The following is a 24,892-nucleotide window of genomic DNA, read 5'->3' on the forward strand; positions in this document are numbered from 1 at the left end:
TCATATCAAACTCACCGTTACCTTCTCGTGGCCACTCGCCGCAGTCACTATGTCGTCCGCCTCGGGTTTCGCAAAGAACAGGCGGGTCTACCTCCTCACGGCGGTGGCCTACCTTGGCTCGTTGCTGTTTGGGTACGATATATCGATACCACCCAGATGTCTACACCAGCTTGCTGACACTGTATAGCTATGATACCGGCGTCATGGGATCCGTCCTCTCCCTGAACTCGTTCAAAAAGGATTTCGGTCTCCCTCTTGGCAGCACAGGGTTTGCCTCCGCGAAGAACGCCGAGATCTCGTCCAATGTCGTCTCGCTCCTGACCGCTGGCTGCTTTTTCGGTGCCATTGCCGCATCCTTCATCAACGAGCAGTTCGGCCGCAAGCCGACGCTCATGGCCTTCTGCTCCATCTTTCTCGTTGGTGCGGCAATACAGACCGGCGCACACACTCAGATCGGCTTGATCTACGGCGGTCGTGTCATCGCAGGTCTTGGCGTTGGTGGCATGAGCGCTGTCATGTCTGTCTTCGTCTCCGAGAATGCTCCAGCCAGGCAACGTGGCCGGATTGCTGGTCTGTTCCAGGAATTCCTCGTTATTGGCTCAACATTCGCTTACTGGCTCGACTACGGCGTTGCGCTCCACATCAAGCCGAGCACGAAGCAATGGCGCATCCCAGTGGGCGTTCAGCTCATTCCGGGTGGCCTCATGCTTATTGGACTATTCTTCCTCAAGGAGTCGCCCAGATGGTTGACCAAGAAGGGCAAGCACCAGGCTGCCGCCAACAGCTTAGCATGGTCTCGCTGCGCCACCATTGAAAGCCCGGAGGTTCTGGAGGAACTGGCGGAGATCCGTGCGTCTATCGAAGAGGAAATGAACGCCACTGAGGGTCTCACTTGGAAGGAGTGTCTGCAGCCAAGCAGCCGTCGCCGTTTCCTGCTTGCCTTTGTCATCATGATGTGCCAGCAGTTCAGCGGAACCAACAGCATTGGTTACGTACGTCAACTATCGCGAGGTCGTTCTTCAGAACGTATCGCTAACAGTGCATATAGTACGCTCCTCAAATATTCCAGACCGTTGGCGTCAGCAAGACCAATGCCTCCCTCTTCGCCACTGGCGTCTACGGCACCGTGAAGATCATCGCTACCGGCATCTTCCTGCTCGTCGGTATTGATCAGGCTGGTCGCAAGAAGAGTTTGATGGCTGGTGCCCTCTGGATGTCCGCCATGATGTTCATCATTGGCGCCGTACTAGCGACACACCCGCCCAACACCAAGATTCCCGGTGTCAGCCACGCCTCCATCGCTATGGTGGTCATGATCTATCTATACGTTATCGGCTATTCAGCCTCTTGGGGACCAGTCCCGTGGGTGTTCGTCTCGGAGATCTTCCCAACCAGGTTGAGGGCTTACGGTGTCGGTCTTGCTGCGACGACACAATGGCTCTTCAACTTCGTCATCACGAAGATTACGCCTATCGCTGTTGCTGACATCGGCTGGAGGACCTTCCTCATGTTCGCCATCTTCTGCCTCGCCAACTTCTTCTTCGTCTTCTTCTTCGTCCCTGAGACGAAACGGATGACGCTCGAGGAAATCGACATCCTCTTCGGCAATGTCGACGCCGTGCAGAGAGCTCATGATGTGCAGACTGCGCTGGCAGTAGAGAAGAAGGAGCTCGAGCTTGAGCAGCGCGAAGACGCTTCGGTTGTACACGAGACTACCAAGACGTGAACGGAGGTTGAAATGTAGTTCGGGGACATGGCTCCCGCAACGGATTGTAGCTGCAGAATTGTTTATTGACACGTAGTCCTGCACAGATTGATTTCTCCTTACCCAACCGCATCCGACTGGAGTAAAACCTCCTCCCGTCCACTCGCAGGTCTAAGTCGGCTGCGTTTGTCCAATAGCCTATGTTATCGTCGAAATGTAGACAGCCTGTCGCGTGCGTTTGATAACAGAGTCTCTGCTCAAACAGTCGGTGCGACCTATTGTCACACGTACTAGTCTGCCTTCTATACCTTAGACAACGTACCTCTAGCCATGGGGCCTAATACCTCACAGGCTCTCAATCAGCATCCACTGAATCTTATCCCCTTGCCGACCTTCCTTATCCTCCTTCCTCCTGTCACCTTCATGATGACGTACCTCCTCATCATGCTTACCGCGGATTTTATCGTACTCCTCGTCCAACTTCCTCATTTCCTTTCGGAAGTCCGCCATGGCCTCCGTCTCCCTCTCTGCCCGTTTCTCCGGCTTGCGTTCCCGCTGCGCCTTCTGCATTTCCTTGTCTCGCTCATGTTCCAGCTTCTGACGCTCGACGTTGAGTTTCTGCAGCTCTTCGCCGTGTTTCGACCGTTCTTCGAGCAGCTTTTTTTCAATCTCGGCGCTCTTGCTTGCATAGTCCAGCCGACTCTCCTGCGCTTTCCTTTCCTGTCTTTCCGCGTTCTTCCTCTGCTGCATCAGGCAGAGCCTGTCGAGGAACTTGGTGGGCTTACTTGGTAGCGGTACATCGAACGTCAAAGGTGCGACGCGGCCCTGTAGGCTAGCCATCCTCCGCTGAACGCTACTCATATCGTTGGACGCGGCTATTGGGGCAGCGAGTGGCACCTCGGGGTCCATGCCGAGCTTCGCCTTCAGCGCTTTGCTGGTGGCAAGCTCAATCCTGAGGCCTCGCGGATTGAAGAATTCCAGATTTACTTTCTTGATGAACATGCCACCTCTACTCTTCGACACTACCCCTTCGCCAACTTTGATGGCAGCGGACACGCCGTAGCCTACAAGCCTTGCATGTGGGATTGGTACGAAGCTGATAGCACCGCTAGCCAGATCGAGGATCTGAAGCGGTGGGCTGCTATTGGACACAATGTTGAAGTTGTCAATCAGCTCCACAAAAGCTTGCATTGGGACTCCGTGCTCGGCTAGGATGGGAGCATATGCGCGCGTGAAGGGCTGGCCTGGGCCTGGAGATGCTTGCGGTATCACGACTGGTCCCGGGAGGCGCCGACGGTTGGCTTGGGGGAAAGGCGGAATAGTGTGGTGGGCGAAGTCCAAGGCGCGGTCCACTATCTGCTCGTCTTCGTCTTCTGCCGGATTAAGTGGCATGGGGTCCACATCATGCTTCACATCCACAGACGGTCCGGATATGGAGTGGGTATCTGTGTAGGCAGGCGGCGCATCCGCGTAAGACGTGTGCTGCAAGCCATGTCGTCCGCCTTGGTGCCATTGAGAAGGTGCTGAATCGCCGTATCCGTAGCCAGTTGGTGCTGGCCCGTTGTTGTACGCCATGCTTTCGACGAGTGGCTATAAACCTTACGCGAACAGACACAAGGAGACAGGAAAGCGAGAGTGAGCAGAGCAGACGAAGTGGAACTACTTACCAGGCACCGATATATATGTATCTGCCGTGGGTTACAGACGCGTCCGGTCACGTAGCGTACCAGCGCAACTTTGACCATGAAGAGGAGATGGCCATGATGTGGAGGATTCAGGTGACGTCTTCAGATGCAGGTACATGTGGAGTAGAGCATATCCGAAAACAGCTACCACCTCGTCGGCGAGGAGTGGACTAGATCGATGCTTTAACCAACGTGCTCACCCTTTGCTATGCCATGTTTTCCCTGATACATAAGCTCGGAGGGCTGCTTGTGATAACGGAAGTCATATTCACAGGATGCTACAGCGCCTTTTCCCCGCTTCGGGAGACACATCGACAAGTCACGTGTACGTCCCCACTCGGCCAACAGCTCCCTCTGCCGACGTCGCCGAGATAAACAACATCCTAAGCTCAATGAAGAAGGTAGAGCTGTGGTTAGAAACTCGCCATTGTCAAGGTAAATACTGCTCTTCTCCTCTGCATCATCCTCTCCTCCTCCTCCTGCTCCTCCTCCTTCTCCTCTTGTGTCATCACTCCCCTCGATATGGAAAAGAACAAGCTCCTTCCGGTCTCCGTGGCCGATCAGCCTCCCAAATCACAGAGCTATGCTCGGCGGATATTGTCCGCAACTTTCTTCGTCTGTTTGACGCTCTACGCGATCAAGCAGTTGTTCAGAGAGGTTGTTCCTCACTCCCATCACCGTGGCCTGCCGGATGGTGTCGCCTCAAAAGCTTCATGTGTCCAGGTTCCTCCACTCTACCCGCCAGTCAACGATGTCAAGATCGGAGAGATGTGGGAGTACATTCAGACTCCTGCATTCCGAAATGCGTCCATCGTCCGACACTCTGGTGCGGTCAAGATCCCAACGGAGTCGTTCGACAATATGGGAGAGGTGGGCGAGGACAAGCGATGGGATATCATGTATCAATTCGCCGACTACTTGGAGGCGACCTTCCCACGCATGCATAGCGACTTGAAGGTCGAGAAGGTTAACACACATGGTCTGCTGTACACTTGGCAAGGCAGTGACGAGAGTTTGAAGCCTCTGATCCTTATGGCGCATCAGGATGTAGTGCCCGTCCCAGCGTCTACCGTTGACGCCTGGACTCATCCGCCCTTCAGCGGCCACTATGACGGGAAGTTCATCTGGGGCCGAGGCGCGAGTGATTGCAAGAACCAGCTTATTGCAGTCATGGAAACGATTGAGCTCTTTCTCGCTGCTGGGTATGAGCCGAAGCGGACGATCGTCATGAGCTTCGGCTTCGATGAGGAGATCAGTGGACGGAGAGGTGCTGGTCATCTAGCTGGCTTCTTGCACGACCGCCACGGCAATAACGGTGTGGCGGCAATTGTTGATGAGGGTGCCGGCTTCTCAACCGCTTGGTAAGTATATATGCCGTCACTGTTGCCGTGACTATAGGCTTACTCTTTTCAGGGACCAAGTCTTCGCCATCCCTGGTGTCGGCGAGAAAGGCTACACCGATGTCTACATCACTGTGCGCATGAACGGCGGCCACTCATCGATCCCTACTGATCACACCGGCATTGGTGTCATGAGCGAGCTGGTCACCATGATCGAAGCCGAGCAGTATCCAACCTACCTCGCGGATGAGAACCCAATGCTCGGTCTGTTGGAATGCGGTGCCAGCCATGCACCCACCTTCCCGAAGAAGCTCAAGAAGCTGTTGCGTAAGCACAGCACAAAGTCACAATGCAAGGCGAAGCCAGACGAGCTTGCGCTCGAGGCCGCGAAGCTCGGTGGCCGTCCGGTGAAGTACCTCATGCAGACCAGCCAGGCTGTCGATGTGATAGAAGGCGGCGTCAAGGTTAATGCTCTACCCGAGCGAACCATGGTCACAGTTAACCATCGTATCAACATTGGCGATACCGCGGAGACGGTGTTCTCGCATCTCACTTCGCTCGCAAAGCCGGTCGCGGAGAAGTACAACCTCACCCTCCACGCATTTGACGGTACGAAGGAGGCAGCTTCATCCATCTCCATGTACCCATCGGAGAACACTCTCGAAGTCGCACCAGTTACCCCGACCAACGTCGACACGATCACGCCGTATGCCATCCTAGCAGGCACCACTCGGGCCGTCTACGGCGACCACATTATAGTGAGCCCGGGCATGATGACTGGCAATACCGACACGCGCTACTACTGGCCGCTGACAAAGCACATCTTCCGTTACGGACCTGGTTACGATCCCACGTGGGATAAGGGTTTGGGCAACGTGCATACGGTCGATGAGAGGATTAGCGTGGACAACCATCTCGGTATGGTTAAGTGGTTCACGCTGTTCGTGAGGAACATGGATGAGGCTCAGCTTGAGTGAATATGATGGCGGGCATGCATGTCAATGTACAAGTAGCCAGAGAGACAATTAGGCTGCTGTATACGAGCGCCGTGTGTACGAATCAGAAGATCACAAACAAGCTGTCGCAGCGTGAAGTCTCCAACGCCGGGTGCACGCGCAATCATAGTACGCTCGCAATGCCACGCTCCACAACCCCATTCAACGCGAGCATTCAGCCATACAATATGGGCTCCCTCAGTCACTGCTGTGGCTTCTGAATCTGCAGACGGTACGGGATTGACGTCCAGATAATCTCACGCAGCTGAGCACGACCTATCTCCGTCTGAGGCTCTGCATACAACACAGCGTCCCTTCCAGGCACCGAGAAGGAGTGGTGCAGGTTGTCGTAGCGAGCCGCTTTGTTCGGCGCAGTCGGCGCCTGAGACGGTGGACATGGGTGCGGGCGCTGGTACTGCGTGTGTTTCTCAAGATACTCCTGTGCGCGTTGGACAAGCTCGGTCGTTGACCATGCCTTGTTGTCTCTTAATGTGTCCATGGCTCTGTTGATGTGCTCCATCCAAAGCTTGCGGGTTTCAGCCATCTGTGGCCGTGCCGGCTCCGAGCGGATCCAACTTGTGTTAGGTTGGGAATCCTTGACACCAGAGTGTGGCGAGGTGTTAGTCATGTTTGCTGTTCGATCGTGCGACTCCTGCGGCTGCGTAGATATGGAGTCTGACGATTGCAAGCCGGCTTGAGCGTTCCTTGCTGTGATTCGCGCTTTCTGTGAGGGTGACCAGGGGTTGGTAATGACCGAAGTGTCGGATGCTGAATTTTTAAATAGCGCTGGCTGCGTGAATGTCGGGTGTGGTGCCTGCGATCTGCCTTGATTTGGTGCATTGGCTGCAGGTGCCTTCCAAGCGATTGCTGAGGGCACAAAGGGATTAGCAAGAGGATTCATGCCAGTGGCTTACTTGAACATTGCTATGAGGCTACTTACCGGCCTTATCGCTTCGCTGGAGTTTGGCTGTAACTGATGTTAAGCTAGTGATGCACAAACGCTCCAGGATCTGCTGCACCACACATGCCTGTTCTTGCAAGCGTCCATGGGTATCGGAGAGCGCATCTTGTCCAATCGTTGACAGATCTTGCGTGGTGCAGAAATTGTTGGGTGTGAATGCGATTTAAACAAACAGTCGCCCTAAGTGCGGCTCTGCTTCCGCTTTTTCCAGAAGGGGCAGGCACGGGAGTCGGCAGCGAACTCGAACAGCCTGAACTGTTGTGTTTCGACAGTGACCGGCTGATCGCTCGTGCGTTGCATAAGCCTCTTGGTTGATTGCTTACCGAAATGCTCACGCAGATTTGTCCATTAGCAGTGTCCCACACGGTCGTCGTAAGCGATACTTTTGCATTAAATTGCCCGCAAGTAGCTGTGTGAACTTTATTGGCCGAAGCACAGCGACCTTCGATGCAGCCTCAACCGCATTCATACACGAACCAAAGCGCTCAATGCAGCCTTCTACAACGTGATATGAGTGAGGTAGCGTTCTGGCGTCCGGTTGGCAGCTTCATGGCGCTTCCGTGGATGCGTGCTACTACAAGCGCCAATCCACGGCGGACCGCCCGTCCCAGCCCAAGCTTCACCACTTCCAGCAAGTCTTTGCATGGCCTCTGACCCCTTCGCCGTGCCATCCTTCCTGGGCCCTACTATGGCCGCTCAGCTCGTTATTCAAGCCCAATATCGTGGAAAAGCTATATGTCGCAGCCGCACCACTTTCGGATGTTTTCGCAGTTTGCTTTCTCAGACGAAAGTAATTTGACAAGTGCCTTCCGGCGGCTGCTGACACATACAAACGCTCGACGCCCGGAGCAAATTAAAGCGTACGTCGCCGCCGGGCTGTAGTCTCGCAGGAAGAGCCGATGCCGGTCTACCTGACGATACCAGAAGCTGAGATTCAGAACGTATACTGCAAAAGCGGAGTACAGTTGCCATGTACCGACCACTTTGAGATTTGCAAGGCGGAATGCGTCACTTCAGCTCGTTCATAATGCGATCCACAGCTTGACGAGCCTCTGAAAGTTCTCGATCGTTGCCATGCTGGTGCGCCACCTTTACCTCAGCGTGGAGCTCGAGAAGGTCGCGAGCTCGCTTCAGGTCTGGATCGTTGTCGCGACCTTGAGATGACGAAACATTGGTGTTGCCATACCTGATGAGAGCCGCTGCCGCTTTCGGATCCTTGCAATCTGTCAGCCAGAGTTCGGCCACGGCAGGGGTGTCGTACAGCCAGATAGAGAGTGCTAAGGTCCGAGAGAACCTCTGCGACCTGCATATTGGTCTCTTCTGAGACGCTCCGTGTCGTCAATAGAAGAATGCTGGATATGTCGGAGAGTCATCGTCGTCAAGGAGCTGAGCACGAAGCGAGCTGTTCGGGCCGAATGGTGGTTGCAGTGCTTATCTAAGGCACAACGCTACTGACGTGAGCTTCAACCCTCAAGCACGCGACTTCCACTATGCAAGTTGCTGTCTCGCGCCAACATTGCCCCCTCCTCTAACCATGTTCCTTTGACGTCCGTAGCAACAAGCGTGCCAGAGCACACCACGGACCGCCATCATGTCGTCGAAGCTCACTACCGACGTCGACAAGCGCCTTCTCCGCACAACGCAGTTTCCGCCCGAGTTTAACCAGAAGGTGGACATGACCAAGGTCAATGTTCCAGTCATCAGGACGTGGGTCAACAGCGAGATTGCCACTATCCTCGGCAACGACGATGATGTGGTGACCGAGACCATCTTTAACCTTATAGACGGGCCGCGCTACGTACGTCTCCATACACATTGTGGATGTGCTTAACCCGACGCTAACCGCTCCTTGACAGCCTGACATCAAGGCTTTGCAGATATCCCTCAATGGCTTTCTTGACAAGGACGCACCGAAGTTCTGTCACGACTTATGGAAGTTGTGCTTGAGCGCGCAAAGTAGCGGCTCGGGCGTGCCGAAGGAGCTGCTGGAGGCGAAGAAGGCGGAGCTTGTCCAAGTCAGGGTATGCAGAAGTGCAAGCATCCCAATCGGTACAGGCACTGACGCTCGTTAGGCCGAAGAAGACAAGAGGCGCGAGGAAATACGGAAACGCCGCGAAGCCGAGCGTAAGCGCGAAGAAGAGCTCGAGGAGCTTCGTGAGAGGGAGCGCAATGAGCGCCGAGGTAGAGGCGGACGTTACGGTCATGGCTCCGATCGTCGTCCGCCAAGACGAGATTCGAGGTCACCGCCTCCTAGACGTCGTGACGATGACGATAGCTACAGACCACGAGCTTCTACCGACTCCTACATACCCGGCAGAGACCGTGAACGCCGTCGGTCTCCGTCACGCAGTCGAACACGCTCACCACCACCGAGACGCCGCCACCGCCGCCGAGAGACACGGTCGCCATCACGTTCCTCACCGCCTCCGACCCGCCGTCGGCGAAACTCATCGTCTGAGTCGCAGTCTCCTCCGCCCAAGCGCAGAAGATCCGACTCTAGATCACCTTCACGCTCTCCACCACGCAGGAAGCGTAGCACTGACCGCCCGACCATGCGCGACCATGGTGTGGAGCGGAGATCAATCAGGCGTGGTGACACATACCGCAGATCCCGCTCTCCAATTCATAGACGCCGCTCACGTTCGCCCAGGCGCGACCGCCGCAGGTCATCGTTACGCGAAGCCGACAGCCGCTCGCCACCACCAAAACGCACTCGCCGTGCCTCACCGCCTCGTTCTCGCTCACCGCCGCGCAAGAAGCGTGCCGAGCTTGTATCCACCGATCTCATGTCCGCCAAGCGCCGCAACGAGCCAAGGCTTAGCCGCGAACCATCGAGCGACACGCCAGCTGGTGCTGAGGTGGGTGATTCCCAGAGTGAAACCTGATGATAGCACAGATAGCGTACATACTATTCGAATCCCAGGTCATGCTGACATGCCTAGCACGGCTTCATCATCCGCCGCGCAGCATCATCCCACGCTCATTTTTCTTCCACGCTGAATGCCTATCAACCGGCACAGCAGCTTATGGCCCCGGCTCAACCTGGGGATCGTCCGACAGACCTACCACCGAGGAACATCCGCTTGGCGAACGAGCTGCGTGGCAAGCTTCTGAAAGAGAAGTGGCTGCGCGACAACAAGCGCCGAGACAGCGTTTTCAGTAAGTGAACTTCTCTTGCATTCCCAAGGCCATTGGCAAACGACAGACAGTGGTTGGAGAGGATGGTAGCTTGCAAATAGTATAGGAAGCTGAGAGTATACTCCTACCTTGATGACGAACCCTGTTCAATTGCTCGTCCATAGCATCTCATCACCGACAATGCAGCTTCAAGGTAGGTTTGTGGTTCTGGAATGACTTACATAGAGGCACAATGCTCCGAATACCGTTGCTTGAGAATAACATGTCGTTGGCCACAGGGCAGCATATGTGGAAAGTCATGGTTCCGGGATGGTACTCCGAGTGGTGTGCTTCTCCCAATCATGTTGCCCACGATTCTCATGCCAAAGGCCACCTAGAGGCTTACAGGTAAGCTCATGGGTTGGGACCAATGCATCAGTCACAGAGCCGTAGTATAGCAATGAATTACTATAGCCGCATGTGAGTGTCCACTGATTGCAACGGTTTTGGGACGGAGGTGGTTGTTCACCTCCATGTCACGTGCTCGGCAATATCCAGGGATATGCACTCGAACCCTGCATTAGTCTGGACCGGTCTTGACTGACGTCGATCACCGTTCTGTGTAGCGTGCAGATCCATTTCCAAACACCTGCGATCCTACTCCATCCAACCACTTCACTTACCATTCCCACTCAGACATAATCATGGACAAGCTCAAGAAGCTGTTCGGCAAGAAGGACGAGTCCTCGCACACGCCGCAGTCGAGCACGCCACAGTCGAGCACGACCAGCAGACCGGCGGCCACTGGCACGACTTCTGCCGCTCCTGCGCAGCCGGCTTCCACTGGCGGCGGCAACAAGCTTGCAGAAGGCGTGATCCTACACACTACGCTCGGAGACATCACCATCGCGCTGTTCCCGGAGACGCCGCGGGTGAGCAAGCATCGCGGTCACCCAAGCCGTGTTGACGTCACTAACGGTACCGTAGACAAACAAGAACTTCTCTGAGCTGGCAAGGACTGGCAAGTACGATGGTGTCATCTTCCACCGTATCATCCCGGGCTTCATGATCCAAGGCGGTGACCCAACTGGATCTGGGAGAGGTGGCAGCAGCATCTACGGCGCGAAGTTTGAAGATGAGATTGTGCCGAGTCTGAGGCATGAGGACAAGGGTACGCTGAGCATGGCGAACGCTGGGCCGAACACGAATGGTATGCTGCACAGTCATTTTGCACGCGATCTTGCAGCTGCTAACAGATAGTAGGGAGCCAGTTCTTCATCACTCTTGGCCCGGTAAGACGACATATCAATGTACGAGTCTTAACAAGTACGCTAACATAACCAGACACCGCATCTCAACGGCAAGCACACCGTCTTCGGCCATGTGGTGCAAGGCATGGACGTGGTGGACAAGCTTGGTGCAGTGAGGACAGACGCAAGCGATCGCCCTCTGCAGGAGGTGAAGATCATGCGGTGCGATGTCTTCTAAACGAACGATGATACCCGTTGTGCTAAACGTAATGTGTGATGAATGACACAAACAGCGAGCTTTCTATACCCTCCTTCATGACATATTGTTTGGTCTGTGCGCGATCTTGTCACATGTGAGAGCAGTCATGCGGACTCGGTAGCGATTCTCACGCTTGTGGACCTCTAACAGCTAGGCTCCCAATATCTTTAGACACAAAGTACGTTGGAAAGGCTTGTTCAGTCATGACAACAAGGAACGTCGGCTATCAGGCTAGACTGACCGCCCGGCCAGCCAAGATGGTGAGCATTAGCAGATTTAAGTCACACAGGAATAACCGGCGTCTGCGCCGCGCGTTAGGTTGGCAACCATGCAGACACTTCAACATCGCGCCGGTAACATCAAGTCTGACATGTCCGCACTGCGAGTCAGCTTCTCTTGCGGAAGCTCGCGTAGATGCATTTGATGAGAACGGCTACCTGATCCATCAAAACCTGCACCAGCGCCGGTCTGGAGCAAAAATCACTACTTCCAGCGTGTCCGCCACTGAGATGATCCAGTCGGTGAATGAGTCCGTCTTCACTGACCAAAGGTTTCGCTTTGTGAATCTCCCTCCCGAAATACGGACTACGATAGACGAGTTCGCGTTCTTTAGGATCACGCAGCCTGTCTACGTTCTCGATGCTCTGCTACGGCCTTCAGGAGACCTCAGCAAGCCGGACGATGTCCTTCGAACCTGCTCTCTGAGCGTCACATATGTGCCATGTCGACTGCACGGACTGCTAGGCACGGCAACACCGGGCCTTAGCCGCGTCAGCATGCTACTCCATGCTGGGACAGTGTTGATCCCGTACGCAGTGAACACTTTCAGCGTCCACAACATCTACTGTTTGCACACATTTCTTCAATTGATCGGGGAAGACGGCCGCGAGCACCTCAAATCGCTCCGCTTCGGCTGGAGGCTGCCAGAAGAGGAAGCCCACACACTCGGTTTGAAGACCATGGCAGGGCTCGCTTACGGCTTACTGTGCGAATGTGCAAACCTGGAGCGGTTGGAGATTGACATCAATGTGGTCAACCTTCTCACCTGGACGGCTGATGGCTACCTTTTAGCGGGAATGATGCAAGATCTCAACAGCTTGCCACATCGGTCATTTTGTGGGCCCTAAGGGCTCTGAGAGAGGTCACGCTACGCTGGAAGCAAGCGGAAGGCTTGGAAGGTATGTACGAATGGGCGTGCCTAATCAGTCGGTGTCTGGGCGCTGTCATAAGGTGCGGCATATACAGCGGCGAAGCCGACCCAAGCGTGCCTTCTCACCGATGAATAGGCGAACACGCGTTGTGTACATCGGCTTGCAGCGGAAGGCTCGTGATCTCTTGCGACGACGATGTGAGCTAGCGTGCCGCTGAGCGGCTTAGGGTTTTCGCGCAACTGCGCGTAACCTTGTGTAGCCCATCCATTTCGTCCCATCTTCCTCGTGGGTCATGATGGGATCCAGCACATCACAGACCTCTTGGAGATAGGCTTCCCTCTTCGACTCCGGAACAGCTGTGATGTAGGGCGCAGCTAGTAGCTTCAACCATCCAATAAGCCCACCTTCGCCAGATGGCGTGTCTGGGTTGAGCTTTGTTGGCCGATACTCCAACTCGCATATCTCGACACTGAAGCCTACGTCGGCCAAGGTTTGCTCCATCCACTTGACGCTAGGAAAGAACCATGGATTCGCCTCTCGAGCTTCGCTGATCGACAGCCCGCAGTGAAGCGACGCTGCAGTGCAAGCGGCCTGCACCTCGGCAACGTTGCCTGCGCCACCCATCTCGAAGACTAGCCGACCGCCTGACTTGAGCGCTTTATGTGCGTTGCGAAAGACATCAACACGCGTGTCGGGCTTCCGCAAGATCCAGTGTAAGGCTGCATTGCTGAAGACCTTGTCCCAGCTGCCGTCTACATCTGAACATGCGTCGAGTTGGGTGCAGTCCTGTAATTTGAAAGAACATGCGTCGGTCGTGTGTTGCTTCTGCGCACTTGCAATGAATGACTGAGAAGCATCCAGGCCGAGTATTCGCCCGGAAGAGGCTGTTTTGGCCAGTTGAGTTGTGAGCGTGCCATCTCCACAACCAATGTCCAGAATATGGTCGTGGGGCTGAACGTCCAGGTACTTCACGACAGTCGTGGTTAGGGCCGGAACGAAGCTCGCCGCAGTCTTGTACTTCTCAGCCGACCAGATGTCGCTGTTGGACGACGCCATGCTTAGAGCAAGTGCGAGCCGACATACTTGATCGCCGCTGAGGAATGCTCGATCATCATATACCTACACGACCTGAGTGAAGTAGAAAGCCGACATCGCAGTGGAGATGATCGTCGCTCATGCACCCCACGGCAGGGGTCCGCAGGTGCGCCGCGAACATATTAAGATAGGGCGTCTCGTTTTATCTCGCAGTAGCCTTGAAGACAAAAAGTGATTACCAGCCGGTCGTGCGTTCGCATTATGGCGCACTCACACGACGGTGTTAGCCACTCTCACGCCGGAGGAGACCATGGCCACACCCATGAAATTCTCCATGGCCCCGGGTCTTTCCTCGGCCGCGAAATGCCTATCGTCGAAGGTCGAGACTTCACGGAACGCGCATTTACTGTAGGCATTGGTGGGTATGTCTTCTCTGTACTCATCCATGGGCGACATAACAGCATCTCTAACGACTGTTGTACTGCACAGGCCAGTAGGGTCCGGCAAGACAGCGCTGATGCTCGCCCTCTGCCTTGCTCTGCGAGACAAGTACAACATAGCTGCCGTAACCAATGACATCTTCACGCGGGAGGACTGTGAGTTCCTGACTCGTCACAAAGCGTTGCCAGCCGAGAGAATACGAGCAATCGAGACTGGAGGCTGCCCTCATGCTGCGGTTCGAGAAGATATCAGTGCCAATCTGGCTGCTCTAACAGACCTTCATCGCGAGTTTGGCACGCAGATACTACTCATCGAGAGTGGTGGCGACAACCTCGCTGCAAATTACAGCCGAGAGCTAGCTGACTTCATAATCTACGTGATCGACGTCAGTGGAGGCGACAAGATCCCGCGAAAGGGCGGACCAGGCATTACGCAGAGTGACCTGCTCATTGTCAACAAGACCGACTTGGCGGAGATCGTTGGCGCAGACCTGGGCGTGATGGACAGAGACGCACGGAAGATGCGAGAAGGGGGACCAACCATTTTCGCGCAGGTTAAGAACGGGAAAGGTATGGATCACATTGTTGACCTTATCCTGAGCGCCTGGAAAAGCTGTGGCGCAGCGGCGGCAAGCACGACAAACGGTGCATCGTGAACTCGTTCGCCTTTATCAACACGACATAGTGTACATGGCCACTGTATATGTACCGTTGGCCGCAGAGTAGTCGTTCAAGCCGAAACGTCTACCTGATTTGTGCCGTTTGTGCCGCCAGCGACAGCAGAAGTCGGCGCATTTGCGTCGTTGAGCAAGTCGTGTAATGACACTCTTCGTGCTGAAAGCTCCAGAGGTGGCAATAGCGGCGGCACCTTGGCTAGGCTTCCGGGTTCATGGCACATGGGCATGAACACCTCTGTTTGCGGCGCTGGCGTCATCACATCACTGTTTGTCAACTCCAATCGGCGTATGCTCGTTGAGCTGGTGTCTTGTGCCGTGAGCAGGGCTGCATGTTGCTTTCGAATCGCAAGAGGCTCGTCGTCACTTTCATGCACCTTGTAGTCTTCGTCTCCCTTCGTGCAGTCCACGAATCGCAGTGTCCGCCGTTCCATATGCGCATTTGGAAGGTAGTCAAGCTTGTCCACCGTGGCACGCTCGTTCATCTTTCGTTTCTTCTCCTTGCGGCCGCTTGGAGTGGCAGCTACCGACTCCCGCCAGCCTTCCCTTCCCCAAAGCTGCTGGGGCTGCTCTAGCGGTGCCATCTGTCCATATGACAACCGCTCATGGTCACTCACTGACAGCAACCGAGCGCCTTGAATGATCTCACGAATACCGCCATCATCTTCCAGCACCTTTGCGTCTCTATGCTCAGACCTGGTCATCCGCTTGCTGCGTTCGAGCATCTTCTCTTCGATAGTACCCTTCAGTACAAGAGTCTCGACGTACACCTTTCTTGTCTGACCAATCCGATGCGCACGCTTAATCGCTTGAGCCTCGATATTGGGCCGACAAACCGGGTTCACGAAGTAGACTCTGCTCGCTGAGCTCAGATTGAGCCCGAAAGCAGCTTGCTTGACGTCCATGAGGAGCACCCGGTCCTGCACCTCCTGATCGAAACGCACGACATATTCACTCTTAAGGTTAGCCGGGAGCGAGTTGGCATAGATTTCGTGCTTTATGTGGAGAACTTCGAGCATCTGCGCGATATAGTACGCCGTGTTATCACCGTCGTAGAAGACTAGTATCTTCTCGTCCTTGTAATATTTGACAATTTGCGAGACGAGGTAGCTGAGCTTGGCAGAGGCCGTGCCGATGATGCGCGTCCGCAGGTACCGAGATGGCGATTCGAGCTCACTGTCCATTTCTGAGCGACGCCGTTTTCTACAGGGTGTCGTGCGTTCGGCGGCTGGAGTGACGCAGGAAGGGGCAATCGTGGAATTTGGAAATTCAAGCCCGTCGGCCACTGCAAGCTTCGCCTTCTTTGCTTTCGGCGTCCTCGCGACCTTCTCAGCTCGAAACAGCTGCGCCGATGTCTTCGGTGACGGTGTATTGCTCTTAGCGCTTGTGGAAGGACGACGTCGGAGAGCCGGCATAGCCTCAACGCTTGAGGTTGGTATGCCGGACTTGGTCAGCACAGACTTCTCTGTCTTCGGGCTGCTTTTCTTCGCTCCCTTCGGCTCCATTGGGGTGTCATGCATGCTACCCTGTCGAGCAGGCGCGAGCGCGCGGATACCGGCTCCAGGCAGACCTTCTCCGGGATCATCTTCTGTGCCAGATCGCTCGTTAACGTGCTTCTGCGCCTCCAGGAGTGGCGATATGCCAGTCATAAGCGGCGTCTGGCCATCGAACGCCCAATGTTCTGCGCTCTCTTGCGGCCAACCATCGAGAAACAGACCGAGTTCGTGCGACCTGCTCATCGCCTTCCAACCACTCGAAGCAAGGATGTCATTGGCGGCCGTGAGCATTTCGGCCAGCAGTTCACGATCCTCGTCGCTGCAGCGAGTCTCGTTTTCCGCTTTGGCTAAATACCCACGGCTATTCTTTAAGCTTGCAATCACATCAGCCTCACTGAAGCCAGTCCTATGAGCAAAAGGGTCAGCACTGTCCGAGACAACTGAATTGGCAGATTGGTCTGCTCACCAGAAGAAGGCACTTTGTCGCAAATTTGCAATAAGTTGGTAGCGGGCCTTCGCACTGTTCTTGTGAAAAAGATAGTCTGCGTCGGTCCGCTCAGAGGTAACAGCATTAGCGGTTAGCACAAGCGTGAATAGATTGGCAGTGAGTTTGTCGTAGAATGACGGCTCTAAGCGCACCACTTCGTGGCTCAACGGAGGCAGCTCGATGTCACGTTCCACATCTTCCGGCTGTGTCTTAATTACAATTGCCTCAAGTGTTCGCCGCAGGCTGGTCGAAAAGCCGGAGTACGTTCTCTTGCGTACGTCTTCGTGGCGGTAGATGTATTCGTCCCATTCCGCTTTTCGCTCAAACCGATCTGCGTACCACGGGCGTATTCTTAGAAACCTTGACGCGAGCGAGCCGAGACTCTTGATGGCTCCGCCAACGTCTTCATGCGCGTGGAAGTTGCGTCTATGTTCGATGAGTGAGCTACGACCGTCCTGCGTCCCTGGCGTGAGCCACAGATTCTCCGTTTCCACTCCGAGAAGATCCTTCGCAGGCGTTCCGCTGACAACCCAACGGTGATCAGCCGTGACTATACTGTTGGCCACCGCAACAGCATTGCCACTCGTGCTAGAGAAGTAGTGACCTTCGTCTACGATCAGGCGCTTGAAGTGCAAGTGCTTCAGTGGCGAATCGTACAGATCGTCAGATCGTGGACAGTGACAATCTCTCGTCCTTGTGCTGCCAATGAACGGACAGCGGCATAGGCGCTGAGTAAGTCGACGGCCTTGCTCATCCGAGCCGTCCCGGATTTCTCGCTCGAAGCGAGTGCGACTGAAGAGTACGACATCGTATGTGCGAAGCTCTTCAGGTGGCGGTATTACATGCTTCGGGTCTTCCATCACCAGTACCTTCAATGCGCCGTCCTCGACATGCTTTTTCAGCTCTGACTGCCATTGCTTACAAAGGTTGCGTGGCACAACTATAAGTGTCGTGGCAGCCAGAATCATCATCTTAGGTGGAGGTAGAACGGTCTTCCGTTGCCATCGCTGCGGTATCTGAGGTACTTCGTATGTTGGTAGCTCCTTCTCTAATATGTCGGTGTTAGCCATGTCTAGCCCACAAGCGCGACGGACTCTGTTGCGCTCCACTTTCCACGGAATTGAACGTTTGTTAATGTTGGAGATTGCCATGTCTGACAACCGCCCGACTACCGGGCGCACTTTGGGCGCAGCGTACTGAGCCGGCACTTGAGGCGGGTGATCTTTAGTAGCCAAGATCAGCGCAAGGAGCATGACTGTCTTTCCCAGGCCCATGGTCTCGGCAAGGATGCCTCCACGGCATAATTCATAGTAGCGAGGATATCGAAGGAATAACAAGTCACGAGAGCCGAAGTAGTATATTGTGCCATCGGGAGCTATTCGTTGCTCAAGTCTCGGGTCAAGCTGCATCTGTACGACGGCTTCACGCTGGAGCATTAGGCCTGCTGATCGACGCTGGTACGGATATAGCACTGTTCTCAGTCCAGGAAGAGCGCTCGCTGTCGAGTCCAGTATATCCTCGAGGGCTTCCCGAGCATACCTCTCCTTCACTGTCGTAACGCATGGATCAGGTGAAGGTATCTTGTTGAACATATAGAAAAGCGAGCCTTCATCGCAAGTAGTCCAAGGATCGAACCGGACATTTGGTCCGTAGCTGTAATGTCCTTGCCACGTAGAAGACTGGACATCAACTACGCGGACAACATTTTGCAATGCAGTCCACAGCTTGACGTTTTGTCGGTCAACGAAGCCATTACCGACATCAGCAGGAAGCACATAGACGCGGAAGATACTGCAGCGGTTGTCCTGCACGCTGCGGCTGGACTGAACGCGAAGCCAACCAGCATTGAGCAGCCTTTTCAGATCCGACGCAAGGCCCGTGTCAGATACCAGCAGTGATGGAAGGTCGTAGACATCCTGCCATCGTAATCCTTCGCCAGGTAGAATGCTCTGTTGTTGTTGGTATGTGGCAGAATCCTTGATGACCAGGCAGCCAAGAGCAAGATACTGAGTGATGTCTGGGAACAACGTCACAGCCTCAGCCAGGAGCTTCGAATGCGGAGGTGAAGCAGTGCAAGGACTTGCGTTTGTGCCTCCATATGATGAGGGTGAGGTTGATGGCGTGGTTGGACATTCACCGTCGTGCCGCGATGATCTCGCGCTGCTTGAGACCGGTGAGGGTGGTGAATCCGTCATCTCAAGGTTGTTATGAGTCGCCATCGTGATTTGGCCGTCATAATTTGCCTTTGGTAGGAGCTCACCCCTGTGTCCTTATATTGATATTCTGGATACCAGAAGATTATGTCTTGACTCGATGCAATGCACACTCCACAGCCTCGCCTCGCATAAGCGGGCCGTGCAAGCTATCCGTATCGGGCAGTAGTGGCTGATGCAGCATCTGTTGCTTCACTTGACCCGCACACATGGCTATTTCTCCGCCATTGGACGAGCATTGAAACGTTCATCGCTGTGAGGGTGTCAGTCGAACTTTCTGACCGTTGCAGCGAAGTGTCACTAGAACAAGCAGTATAGCACGTGGCGCCCTTATCGGCACCGGCACCGTGGCCCCATGTCTTGGAACCATGGCCGATCTGTGGGTCGCGTTAGCGTGGGAATATACAAGGGGTCTAGCGAAGATGTAGGGCGGAGATGGCCATCCATCTCCCGCGGCAGTGATTTCCACCAACTTCTTCCATGCTGGTCTGTAGCGAACTATAGCGAGCGGTAGAATTACTTCTCACGCAAGAATAGTCACTGTCTAGTCTGCCCAGTGTGCGCCGATCCACTCCATGGAGCTCCCGCCTGCTTCGCACATGCCACTGCCCAAACGGTAACCCTCGCCGTAGGAAGCCAATCCGCCTACACATATTGCTGTGGCAGCAGATAGAGTTCGAGCAGAACAATGGCTCTTTCCAACCCAACAATCAACCAACCAATCTTGACCTCCACCAAGCGCAGTCAGTACTCGCGTTCGCCATCCAGATCTCCGATCCGCAATCTGCGTGACTTCGATCCACTGCTTCGTGATCTGTCGCCGACTTCGACTTTACGCATCTTCGCCGCCGACAGCACAAACAAGCATGACAGCGCGTTTGGAGCACGCTTCGAGACGGCATCGGCATCAGAACGAGCCCTGGGTGCCAAGGCAGCACAGACATGCATCAATCTGCGCTCCTGGACACGAGAGCTGGAAGGCTGGGAATGGCCAGGCACCTTCGAGATGCCGGAGCCGGCGCGGAAGAAGATGCGCATGAGCGGAATGAGCTTCGCAAGCTTGCGCTCCCCAGTGACCTCACGTGGCAGTGAAGATGGCACGGAGGAGCTGTGGGGCAGCATGCCAAGTAGGACGGTCATGGCATACGAGCAAAAGGTTGATGACATCGGACGGCAATTAGAATCAATGGACCTCGATGACATGAAAGGCTTCGTGCTCGCCGCGAATAGACAAGCCGGCGATGGATGGGTGACCGGCAACGACAGCATCGGCCGCATCGGAGCTTTTACGGATTTGAGAAAGTTGGATGACTTCACTGCGTTGATTACGGCAACCATCTTGCAGGCTCTACCCTACCTCTCGCGGCTGCATGCGCTATTAGATGTGTGGAGTGTCCGCATTTCAATCCTCAAGCAAGCTCCCGCCTTTCTGCGTGATATGGATCAAGCACGAACGGATCTTGACCATGGGTGGGCGTCGATCGCGGTATCTCCGGGAGCACGTGCGAGTACCGGCAGCGCGCACTTTACCCACGAGACCATGGCTGACATGAAAGGCATCGTGGAGCAGCAGGTTTCCAGTCTCGGTCAAAGATTGGACGCCTTCTTAGACGAGCTTGAGGGCAGAGAAGAGACCATTCCGGATGCTTGGATTGAGGACTTCGAGAATCTCGAAACCGCCTACGCCGATTGGGTGGTGCAAGCTGAGCGCAAAGTGTTCGAGAATCAATGGCGACAGTCCACGGAACGAGAAGAACCAGCAACGGAGAAAGCGAACGAACCTTGGCAGATGGTAGATACCATGAAGCCAGAGCCAAAGTCCTTTTTCATTTTCGCCGAGGATGTGCCACCGAACGACAACCATGCGGCCGTCATACCTTCACCGAAGCACAATACTGGTTTCTTCGACTTCGGGCTGTCACCACTTCAGCCAGAGACGCTACTTGAGCCAGAGCCGTTCATGGAGCAGCCGCCATCGCCAGCTGAGCTCCGTAGAGGCGACTCAGAGACGCTGCCAGAGGGGATGAGTGAGTGGGCGCAGCATAGGGAGGTGCTGCCGGGCACCTTCTCAGTCCCCGACTACCGATCACTCAGCCCGTCAAAGCACACAAGACACGTTCCGATTGTTATCGACTACGAAAGACCTGACCGCGTAGGACCGCTTAACGACTCGCTGGAGAACGTGGTATTGAACGCAACGCCACCGCTCGAGCAAGTCGGGTTCGACCAACTTAAGCCAACCACGGACTCTGCCGTTCGGAAGCGCGCCGCCTTCTTAAATGGTGAGAGTGATCGTACCGCCAGCTTGCAGAAGCAGCTCAAGTCTCCTGTGCGCCCCTTTGAGCATGCCACAACTGCGTGGACGCGACTATTCAAGAAAGAGAAAAGCCCGGATCAGTCGCGATCAAACAGTATGCTCTCAACTAGCTCCCAAAAACCTCCTGTGACTAGGCGTTCCACGGGCAAGGGTAGCGAAAGCGCTAATGAAGATGCCGTTGTATGGGGTGGCCGGAAGCCGACGAGTCCGGTCAACCAGCAAACAAGCAACGGAGACGCGGCACAACAACTGCGCAGGCCGTCACATAAGTCATTGACCAGGCTTTCCAGCAAGACCTCGTCGCTTGAAAGATCGTCAAGCGGCCCTTCGCTGCATCAGCGTCCCGTGCAACGGGATTATACAGACATGCCCGGCGGTTTCCGGCCTCGGTCAAGGTCCGCAGAAAGCAGGCGGAGGACGGCGTCACTAACGCCCAAGGTTCCTTACGAAGGCCAGGAACGAAGGCTAGAGCGCTTACCCAAACCCGAAACGTACCAACCCAGCCGCATCTCAAGCCCAGCCAGTCCGCCAAGTCCTGGCGTATCGCCTGAACCGGAGTATCCGGCTGATTGGCCGCTTGCGTCGCCCCCGGAGACGCAAGCCAATTCGCCGGTTAAAGAAACACCGCCATTCACAATAGCCAGACATGCAGTGGTGGAAGAAGCGGACGAGGAGGACTCTGGACCCGAGCTGCACTCGCCGCAGCTGGCGATGGCGTCTGACACTTTTGACCGCTTCTTCGTCGAAAGCTTTCCTGCAACCCCTGATATGGAGTTCCAAGGCAACCCGCTCGGTTTTGTGCCAAAGACTAGAAACAGGTCGAGCTCGAAAAAGTCGTCGAAGACGGCGCTCGTCCCTACAGTCAGCGATATCATGCTTGATCCTAACGTCCCCAGTATGCCCACTTCGCATGCTCGCGCCGCCGGATCGGTCAACGGCAGCATAAGTCCAAGAGGTAATCGTAACATGCCGGAATTTGCAGACTTTGACGGCGGTGACATCATGGAAGAGGCATCGCCTGCTTCAATGGCCATGTCTTCTCCCGAAGCGCAAGTGGGAAGCGCAACGAGTGTGGACTATTTCCACGCCCAACCTCCTTCACATGTCGTATCCGGCGCCGGTAGCACCGCGACGCCGAAAGGGACGCAGTCACAGCGCTCCGCGTCGAAGTCGTCTACCAGTCCGATGCGCTTGACCCTTGAGATACCGGAGTCACAGCGGAGTATGGACGCCGAAGCCATAGCCGACGATGATTCCGTCGCCAAGCCCAGTCTAGCTCACCGTGCGTCTCTGGCCAGTATGGAACTCCATCCGCGTGGCAGCGTACGGAGCATTGAAATGCCACCACGCAGCTCCCATGGGAAATCGCGTGCTGCGTCGCACCTGCCTTACGAACCACTTTCGCTGATTGATGGTCCAGATACAGCGACACCTGACACAGCAGCTTCGATGACTTATAAAGGCATGGTTACCTTCCCATCGCCGCCCGGGCCGACTGGGAGCCTGCCTGTGAGTCCAGTCTCGCCACTCGGGGCGCAATCACCAGCCTCGTTTTCCTTCGCGCCTTTGCCAAATCCTGCAGCGAGGGAGAACGGTCTGACTGGTTCGCCGTTAAGTGGACAGTCAGAAGATGGAAGTCCGAAGCCGCTGAACGCAATCATGGCAAAACGTCGACATCAGCAGCCAGGTTTCAGAGGACCTACTTCATCCCCATTAAAGCAATCACGGCGCCGTAAGCTTGACAATGACACCTTTGACCGCCACGTAAGTGAGGTGCTCGAACGCTTGCCTTCCAACGCGATCACGTTCACGTCCAAACCAGGCTCTAAGACTTCGACCCCACGTACATCGGAACCCAGAAGCTATTCCGGTCCGCGACCGCTGGTCTCCAAGCGTGCCTCCTCCGTCCAGGCGCTCACTCTTGCTCCGGCGGAGGCTTCGCCAAAGAAGGCCGCAGCAGACGAGGTTAAGCTTTACCATCTTACGCAAGCGGGCAGAGAGGAGCCAATCAAGCTGTTCGTCCGCCTTGTCGGTGAAGGCGAACGAGTCATGGTCCGCGTGGGTGGCGGTTGGGCTGACTTGGCGGATTACCTGCGTCAGTACGCCGAGCACCACGGTAGCCGAACCGTCTCCGGCGGCGGAATCGAGTTGATGACGGCAGACGGCACGACGACTCGGAAGGTCAGTAACTCCACTCCCGCTACTACTGCCGAGTCGAAAGCACGGTCGCCCGTCACGCCCGTTGCTGCCTGGGCAAAATCGATGGTGGGTTCGGGGGAAACCGAGTGGCTGAATGATCCTCAGCCGCGCTTCACCATGGGCGATAGCGAAAGTGATACCACCAGCCCGGTCACGGCCGACAATGCGCAGTGGCATAGCAGCCCCGTCAACAGCATCGCCGGCCAGCGCTCTACGCCCAAGAGTCCTTCTGATTCTCGACCGTCGACAGCTGGTAATGCTGCTGCGCGTCCGGGCAGTCGGCAAGGCTGGGCAGAATCAGGCTTGGCCGGACCGGCGAGCGGCAAGAAGACCGAGTTACCCGAGCAGAAAGCAAGGTGGGTAGAGGGTATGCTTGAGAAGGCGAAGAGGGCAAGTGCGGAGAAGGGTAAGGAGGACAAGACGAAGCACCTCGGCGATATCGGTAGAGCCGGTTCAACGAGAAGAGTGTTCTTCCGACACAGCTCTGCGAGGGTTGAAAAGAACGGCGATGGCGAGAATGTTAGGCCGTAGCGAAGATTCGGTTGATGATCATGGTTGGGATATATTCATGTCTGGAGTCTGGAGAAACGTCGCACATAGCGACGAAATCGGACCGCTGTTTTACGTGATAGCGTATGTTGCGTGCATGATGAGCATTTGCAGGTGCAAAGGTGGACATATGTACTGTCCAGTCTGCTTCGATGATGTAAATAGTACACAGAGTCGAGCTCAAATGGCGCTCACATCGCCTCACTGTAACAGCTCGTAAGCCTAGGTCCCGCCCAAGTACGCCGTTGATGCAACCGAGTCATCCTCTCCCCCAAGAGTTCCATTGTTGTCCATAGCGCCGTGTTAAGCACTACTGACAGTTATTCACTGTTGCAGAAGTATGAGAGGCATCCTCACATCCACCAAGCGGCATGAGAAGGAGAAGGGCAACACTTACAATAGAGACAAGGTCAGATCACCTCGTATGCTGGCCTTCAATTCGATTTCGATCTCTAGGTTCGCCTCGAGTGTAAGCTTGAGGCCCTCAGTGTCCTTGAGCTCGCTCTGTGTATCTCGTCAGCACCCAGTCGCGTCTGAAAGAATCAGTTAACTCATAGTACGAACTCCTCCACCCGACTGCGGCGTCGCGTAGTATGGTTGCTTCGGATTACTGCCTCTCATCGGAATCTCCCCTCTCATTGCCCTCGCCATTGTTACGGGTCCATCCATACTCGTGCTGTCTGGTCCTATCCGCTCGAATGGGCCCATCGCCATCAACTCGCCATTGGCGTCGGCCTCCTCCAGGGCCGGCAAAGAGTTCGTCTTCATGTACTTTCCATCCTCTACGCCTTGCTTGACACGCTTGCGACGGTCGCGCCGTGATTGAGATCGGGATCGATTCGATTCCTGTCCCTCGGCTCTTCGCTGTTGTGCAATGTAGTTGTCTTGCTTCTCTTGTTGCTGGACTGTACGCTGTTTCGTCGGCTCTGGCTTGGCTTGGGATTCCCGCTCGAGGTCCGGTTGCTCCACTACGTTCCTGTCGCCCTGTCCCGACATTATTCGGAATACAGACGTTAGGT

At 55.2% G+C, this 24,892-nt stretch overlaps 14 protein-coding genes across 14 annotated transcripts; 8 read left to right on the forward strand and 6 right to left on the reverse strand.

The window, feature by feature from the left end:
- Positions 1-49: 49 nt before the first annotated feature.
- BAUCODRAFT_72583 (uncharacterized protein) lies at positions 50-1,726 on the forward strand (the record flags this gene model as incomplete). Its single annotated transcript, XM_007679388.1, has 3 exons — positions 50-132; positions 188-992; positions 1,049-1,726. The coding sequence occupies 3 exons, from the start codon at positions 50-52 to the stop codon at positions 1,724-1,726; spliced, it is 1,566 nt and encodes a 521-aa protein (XP_007677578.1).
- Positions 1,727-2,059: 333 nt separating this feature from the next.
- Positions 2,060-2,992, reverse strand: BAUCODRAFT_57983 (uncharacterized protein; the record flags this gene model as incomplete). The annotated part of the gene is made up of 1 exon (XM_007679334.1): positions 2,060-2,992. A coding segment is annotated over one exon (933 nt), but the record flags the coding sequence as incomplete, so codon positions are not given.
- A 392-nt stretch (positions 2,993-3,384) lies between these two features.
- On the forward strand, positions 3,385-3,668 carry BAUCODRAFT_539054 (uncharacterized protein; the record flags this gene model as incomplete). Its single annotated transcript, XM_007679676.1, has 1 exon — positions 3,385-3,668. The coding sequence occupies one exon, from the start codon at positions 3,388-3,390 to the stop codon at positions 3,562-3,564; it is 177 nt and encodes a 58-aa protein (XP_007677866.1). The 3' UTR covers positions 3,565-3,668.
- A 244-nt stretch (positions 3,669-3,912) lies between these two features.
- On the forward strand, positions 3,913-5,707 carry BAUCODRAFT_123824 (uncharacterized protein; the record flags this gene model as incomplete). The annotated part of the gene is made up of 2 exons (XM_007679677.1): positions 3,913-4,751; positions 4,804-5,707. 2 exons carry the CDS (start codon positions 3,913-3,915, stop codon positions 5,705-5,707), a joined length of 1,743 nt encoding a protein of 580 aa, XP_007677867.1.
- A 110-nt stretch (positions 5,708-5,817) lies between these two features.
- BAUCODRAFT_539058 (uncharacterized protein) lies at positions 5,818-6,880 on the reverse strand. The gene has a single exon (XM_007679678.1). The coding sequence runs from the start codon at positions 6,624-6,626 to the stop codon at positions 5,928-5,930; it is 699 nt and encodes a 232-aa protein (XP_007677868.1). The 5' UTR covers positions 6,627-6,880; the 3' UTR covers positions 5,818-5,927.
- A 449-nt stretch (positions 6,881-7,329) lies between these two features.
- BAUCODRAFT_123826 (uncharacterized protein) lies at positions 7,330-7,485 on the forward strand (the record flags this gene model as incomplete). Its single annotated transcript, XM_007679679.1, has 1 exon — positions 7,330-7,485. One exon carries the CDS (start codon positions 7,330-7,332, stop codon positions 7,483-7,485), a length of 156 nt encoding a protein of 51 aa, XP_007677869.1.
- BAUCODRAFT_539120 (uncharacterized protein) lies at positions 7,481-8,104 on the reverse strand. The gene is made up of 3 exons (XM_007679680.1): positions 7,948-8,104; positions 7,667-7,901; positions 7,481-7,593 (listed from the first exon to the last, which is right to left on the reverse strand). Exons 1-2 carry the CDS (start codon positions 7,993-7,995, stop codon positions 7,695-7,697), a joined length of 255 nt encoding a protein of 84 aa, XP_007677870.1. The 5' UTR covers positions 7,996-8,104; the 3' UTR covers positions 7,481-7,593; positions 7,667-7,694.
- A 74-nt stretch (positions 8,105-8,178) lies between these two features.
- On the forward strand, positions 8,179-10,033 carry BAUCODRAFT_35364 (uncharacterized protein). The gene is made up of 3 exons (XM_007679278.1): positions 8,179-8,484; positions 8,543-8,707; positions 8,759-10,033. Exons 1-3 carry the CDS (start codon positions 8,278-8,280, stop codon positions 9,569-9,571), a joined length of 1,185 nt encoding a protein of 394 aa, XP_007677468.1. The 5' UTR covers positions 8,179-8,277; the 3' UTR covers positions 9,572-10,033.
- Positions 10,034-10,447: 414 nt separating this feature from the next.
- BAUCODRAFT_140541 (uncharacterized protein) lies at positions 10,448-11,444 on the forward strand. Its single transcript, XM_007679681.1, has 4 exons — positions 10,448-10,735; positions 10,791-11,013; positions 11,067-11,095; positions 11,148-11,444. The coding sequence occupies exons 1-4, from the start codon at positions 10,508-10,510 to the stop codon at positions 11,289-11,291; spliced, it is 624 nt and encodes a 207-aa protein (XP_007677871.1). The 5' UTR covers positions 10,448-10,507; the 3' UTR covers positions 11,292-11,444.
- Positions 11,445-12,562: 1,118 nt separating this feature from the next.
- On the reverse strand, positions 12,563-13,732 carry BAUCODRAFT_539183 (uncharacterized protein). The gene has a single exon (XM_007679682.1). It carries the CDS (start codon positions 13,517-13,519, stop codon positions 12,686-12,688), a length of 834 nt encoding a protein of 277 aa, XP_007677872.1. The 5' UTR covers positions 13,520-13,732; the 3' UTR covers positions 12,563-12,685.
- A 27-nt stretch (positions 13,733-13,759) lies between these two features.
- BAUCODRAFT_72412 (uncharacterized protein) lies at positions 13,760-14,594 on the forward strand (the record flags this gene model as incomplete). The annotated part of the gene is made up of 2 exons (XM_007679374.1): positions 13,760-13,920; positions 13,988-14,594. The coding sequence occupies 2 exons, from the start codon at positions 13,760-13,762 to the stop codon at positions 14,592-14,594; spliced, it is 768 nt and encodes a 255-aa protein (XP_007677564.1).
- A 74-nt stretch (positions 14,595-14,668) lies between these two features.
- BAUCODRAFT_25426 (uncharacterized protein) lies at positions 14,669-18,814 on the reverse strand (the record flags this gene model as incomplete). The annotated part of the gene is made up of 2 exons (XM_007679168.1): positions 14,669-16,514; positions 16,575-18,814. 2 exons carry the CDS (start codon positions 18,812-18,814, stop codon positions 14,669-14,671), a joined length of 4,086 nt encoding a protein of 1,361 aa, XP_007677358.1.
- Positions 18,815-19,392: 578 nt separating this feature from the next.
- On the forward strand, positions 19,393-24,137 carry BAUCODRAFT_540307 (uncharacterized protein). The gene has a single exon (XM_007679683.1). The coding sequence runs from the start codon at positions 19,497-19,499 to the stop codon at positions 23,853-23,855; it is 4,359 nt and encodes a 1,452-aa protein (XP_007677873.1). The 5' UTR covers positions 19,393-19,496; the 3' UTR covers positions 23,856-24,137.
- Positions 24,138-24,266: 129 nt separating this feature from the next.
- BAUCODRAFT_72211 (uncharacterized protein) lies at positions 24,267-24,869 on the reverse strand (the record flags this gene model as incomplete). Its single annotated transcript, XM_007679359.1, has 2 exons — positions 24,267-24,377; positions 24,438-24,869. 2 exons carry the CDS (start codon positions 24,867-24,869, stop codon positions 24,267-24,269), a joined length of 543 nt encoding a protein of 180 aa, XP_007677549.1.
- Between the last annotated feature and the right edge of the window lie 23 nt (positions 24,870-24,892).

Source organism: Baudoinia panamericana, assembly GCF_000338955.1.
Source record: "Baudoinia panamericana UAMH 10762 unplaced genomic scaffold BAUCOscaffold_8, whole genome shotgun sequence".
NCBI classification, from domain to species: domain Eukaryota; kingdom Fungi; phylum Ascomycota; class Dothideomycetes; order Mycosphaerellales; family Teratosphaeriaceae; genus Baudoinia; species Baudoinia panamericana.

What these genes read in the sequence shown, in the direction of transcription:
- BAUCODRAFT_539058 (XM_007679678.1), bottom strand. Translation starts at nt 6,626, where the DNA reads ATGAATCCTCTTGCTAATCCCTTTGTGCCCTCAGCAATCGCTTGGAAG.
- BAUCODRAFT_539120 (XM_007679680.1), bottom strand. Translation starts at nt 7,995, where the DNA reads ATGCAGGTCGCAGAGGTTCTCTCGGACCTTAGCACTCTCTATCTGGCT. An exon ending in TTAGCACTCTCTATCTGGCT is followed by an intron (nt 7,902 to 7,947) that starts GTACGACACCCC and finishes ACAGATTGCAAG; the next exon opens with GATCCGAAAGCGGCAGCGGC.
- BAUCODRAFT_35364 (XM_007679278.1), top strand. Translation starts at nt 8,278, where the DNA reads ATGTCGTCGAAGCTCACTACCGACGTCGACAAGCGCCTTCTCCGCACA. An exon ending in TTATAGACGGGCCGCGCTAC is followed by an intron (nt 8,485 to 8,542) that starts GTACGTCTCCAT and finishes GCTCCTTGACAG; the next exon opens with CCTGACATCAAGGCTTTGCA. An exon ending in CGGAGCTTGTCCAAGTCAGG is followed by an intron (nt 8,708 to 8,758) that starts GTATGCAGAAGT and finishes GACGCTCGTTAG; the next exon opens with GCCGAAGAAGACAAGAGGCG.
- BAUCODRAFT_140541 (XM_007679681.1), top strand. Translation starts at nt 10,508, where the DNA reads ATGGACAAGCTCAAGAAGCTGTTCGGCAAGAAGGACGAGTCCTCGCAC. An exon ending in CGCTGGGCCGAACACGAATG is followed by an intron (nt 11,014 to 11,066) that starts GTATGCTGCACA and finishes AACAGATAGTAG; the next exon opens with GGAGCCAGTTCTTCATCACT. An exon ending in TCTTCATCACTCTTGGCCCG is followed by an intron (nt 11,096 to 11,147) that starts GTAAGACGACAT and finishes TAACATAACCAG; the next exon opens with ACACCGCATCTCAACGGCAA.
- BAUCODRAFT_539183 (XM_007679682.1), bottom strand. Translation starts at nt 13,519, where the DNA reads ATGGCGTCGTCCAACAGCGACATCTGGTCGGCTGAGAAGTACAAGACT.
- BAUCODRAFT_540307 (XM_007679683.1), top strand. Translation starts at nt 19,497, where the DNA reads ATGGCTCTTTCCAACCCAACAATCAACCAACCAATCTTGACCTCCACC.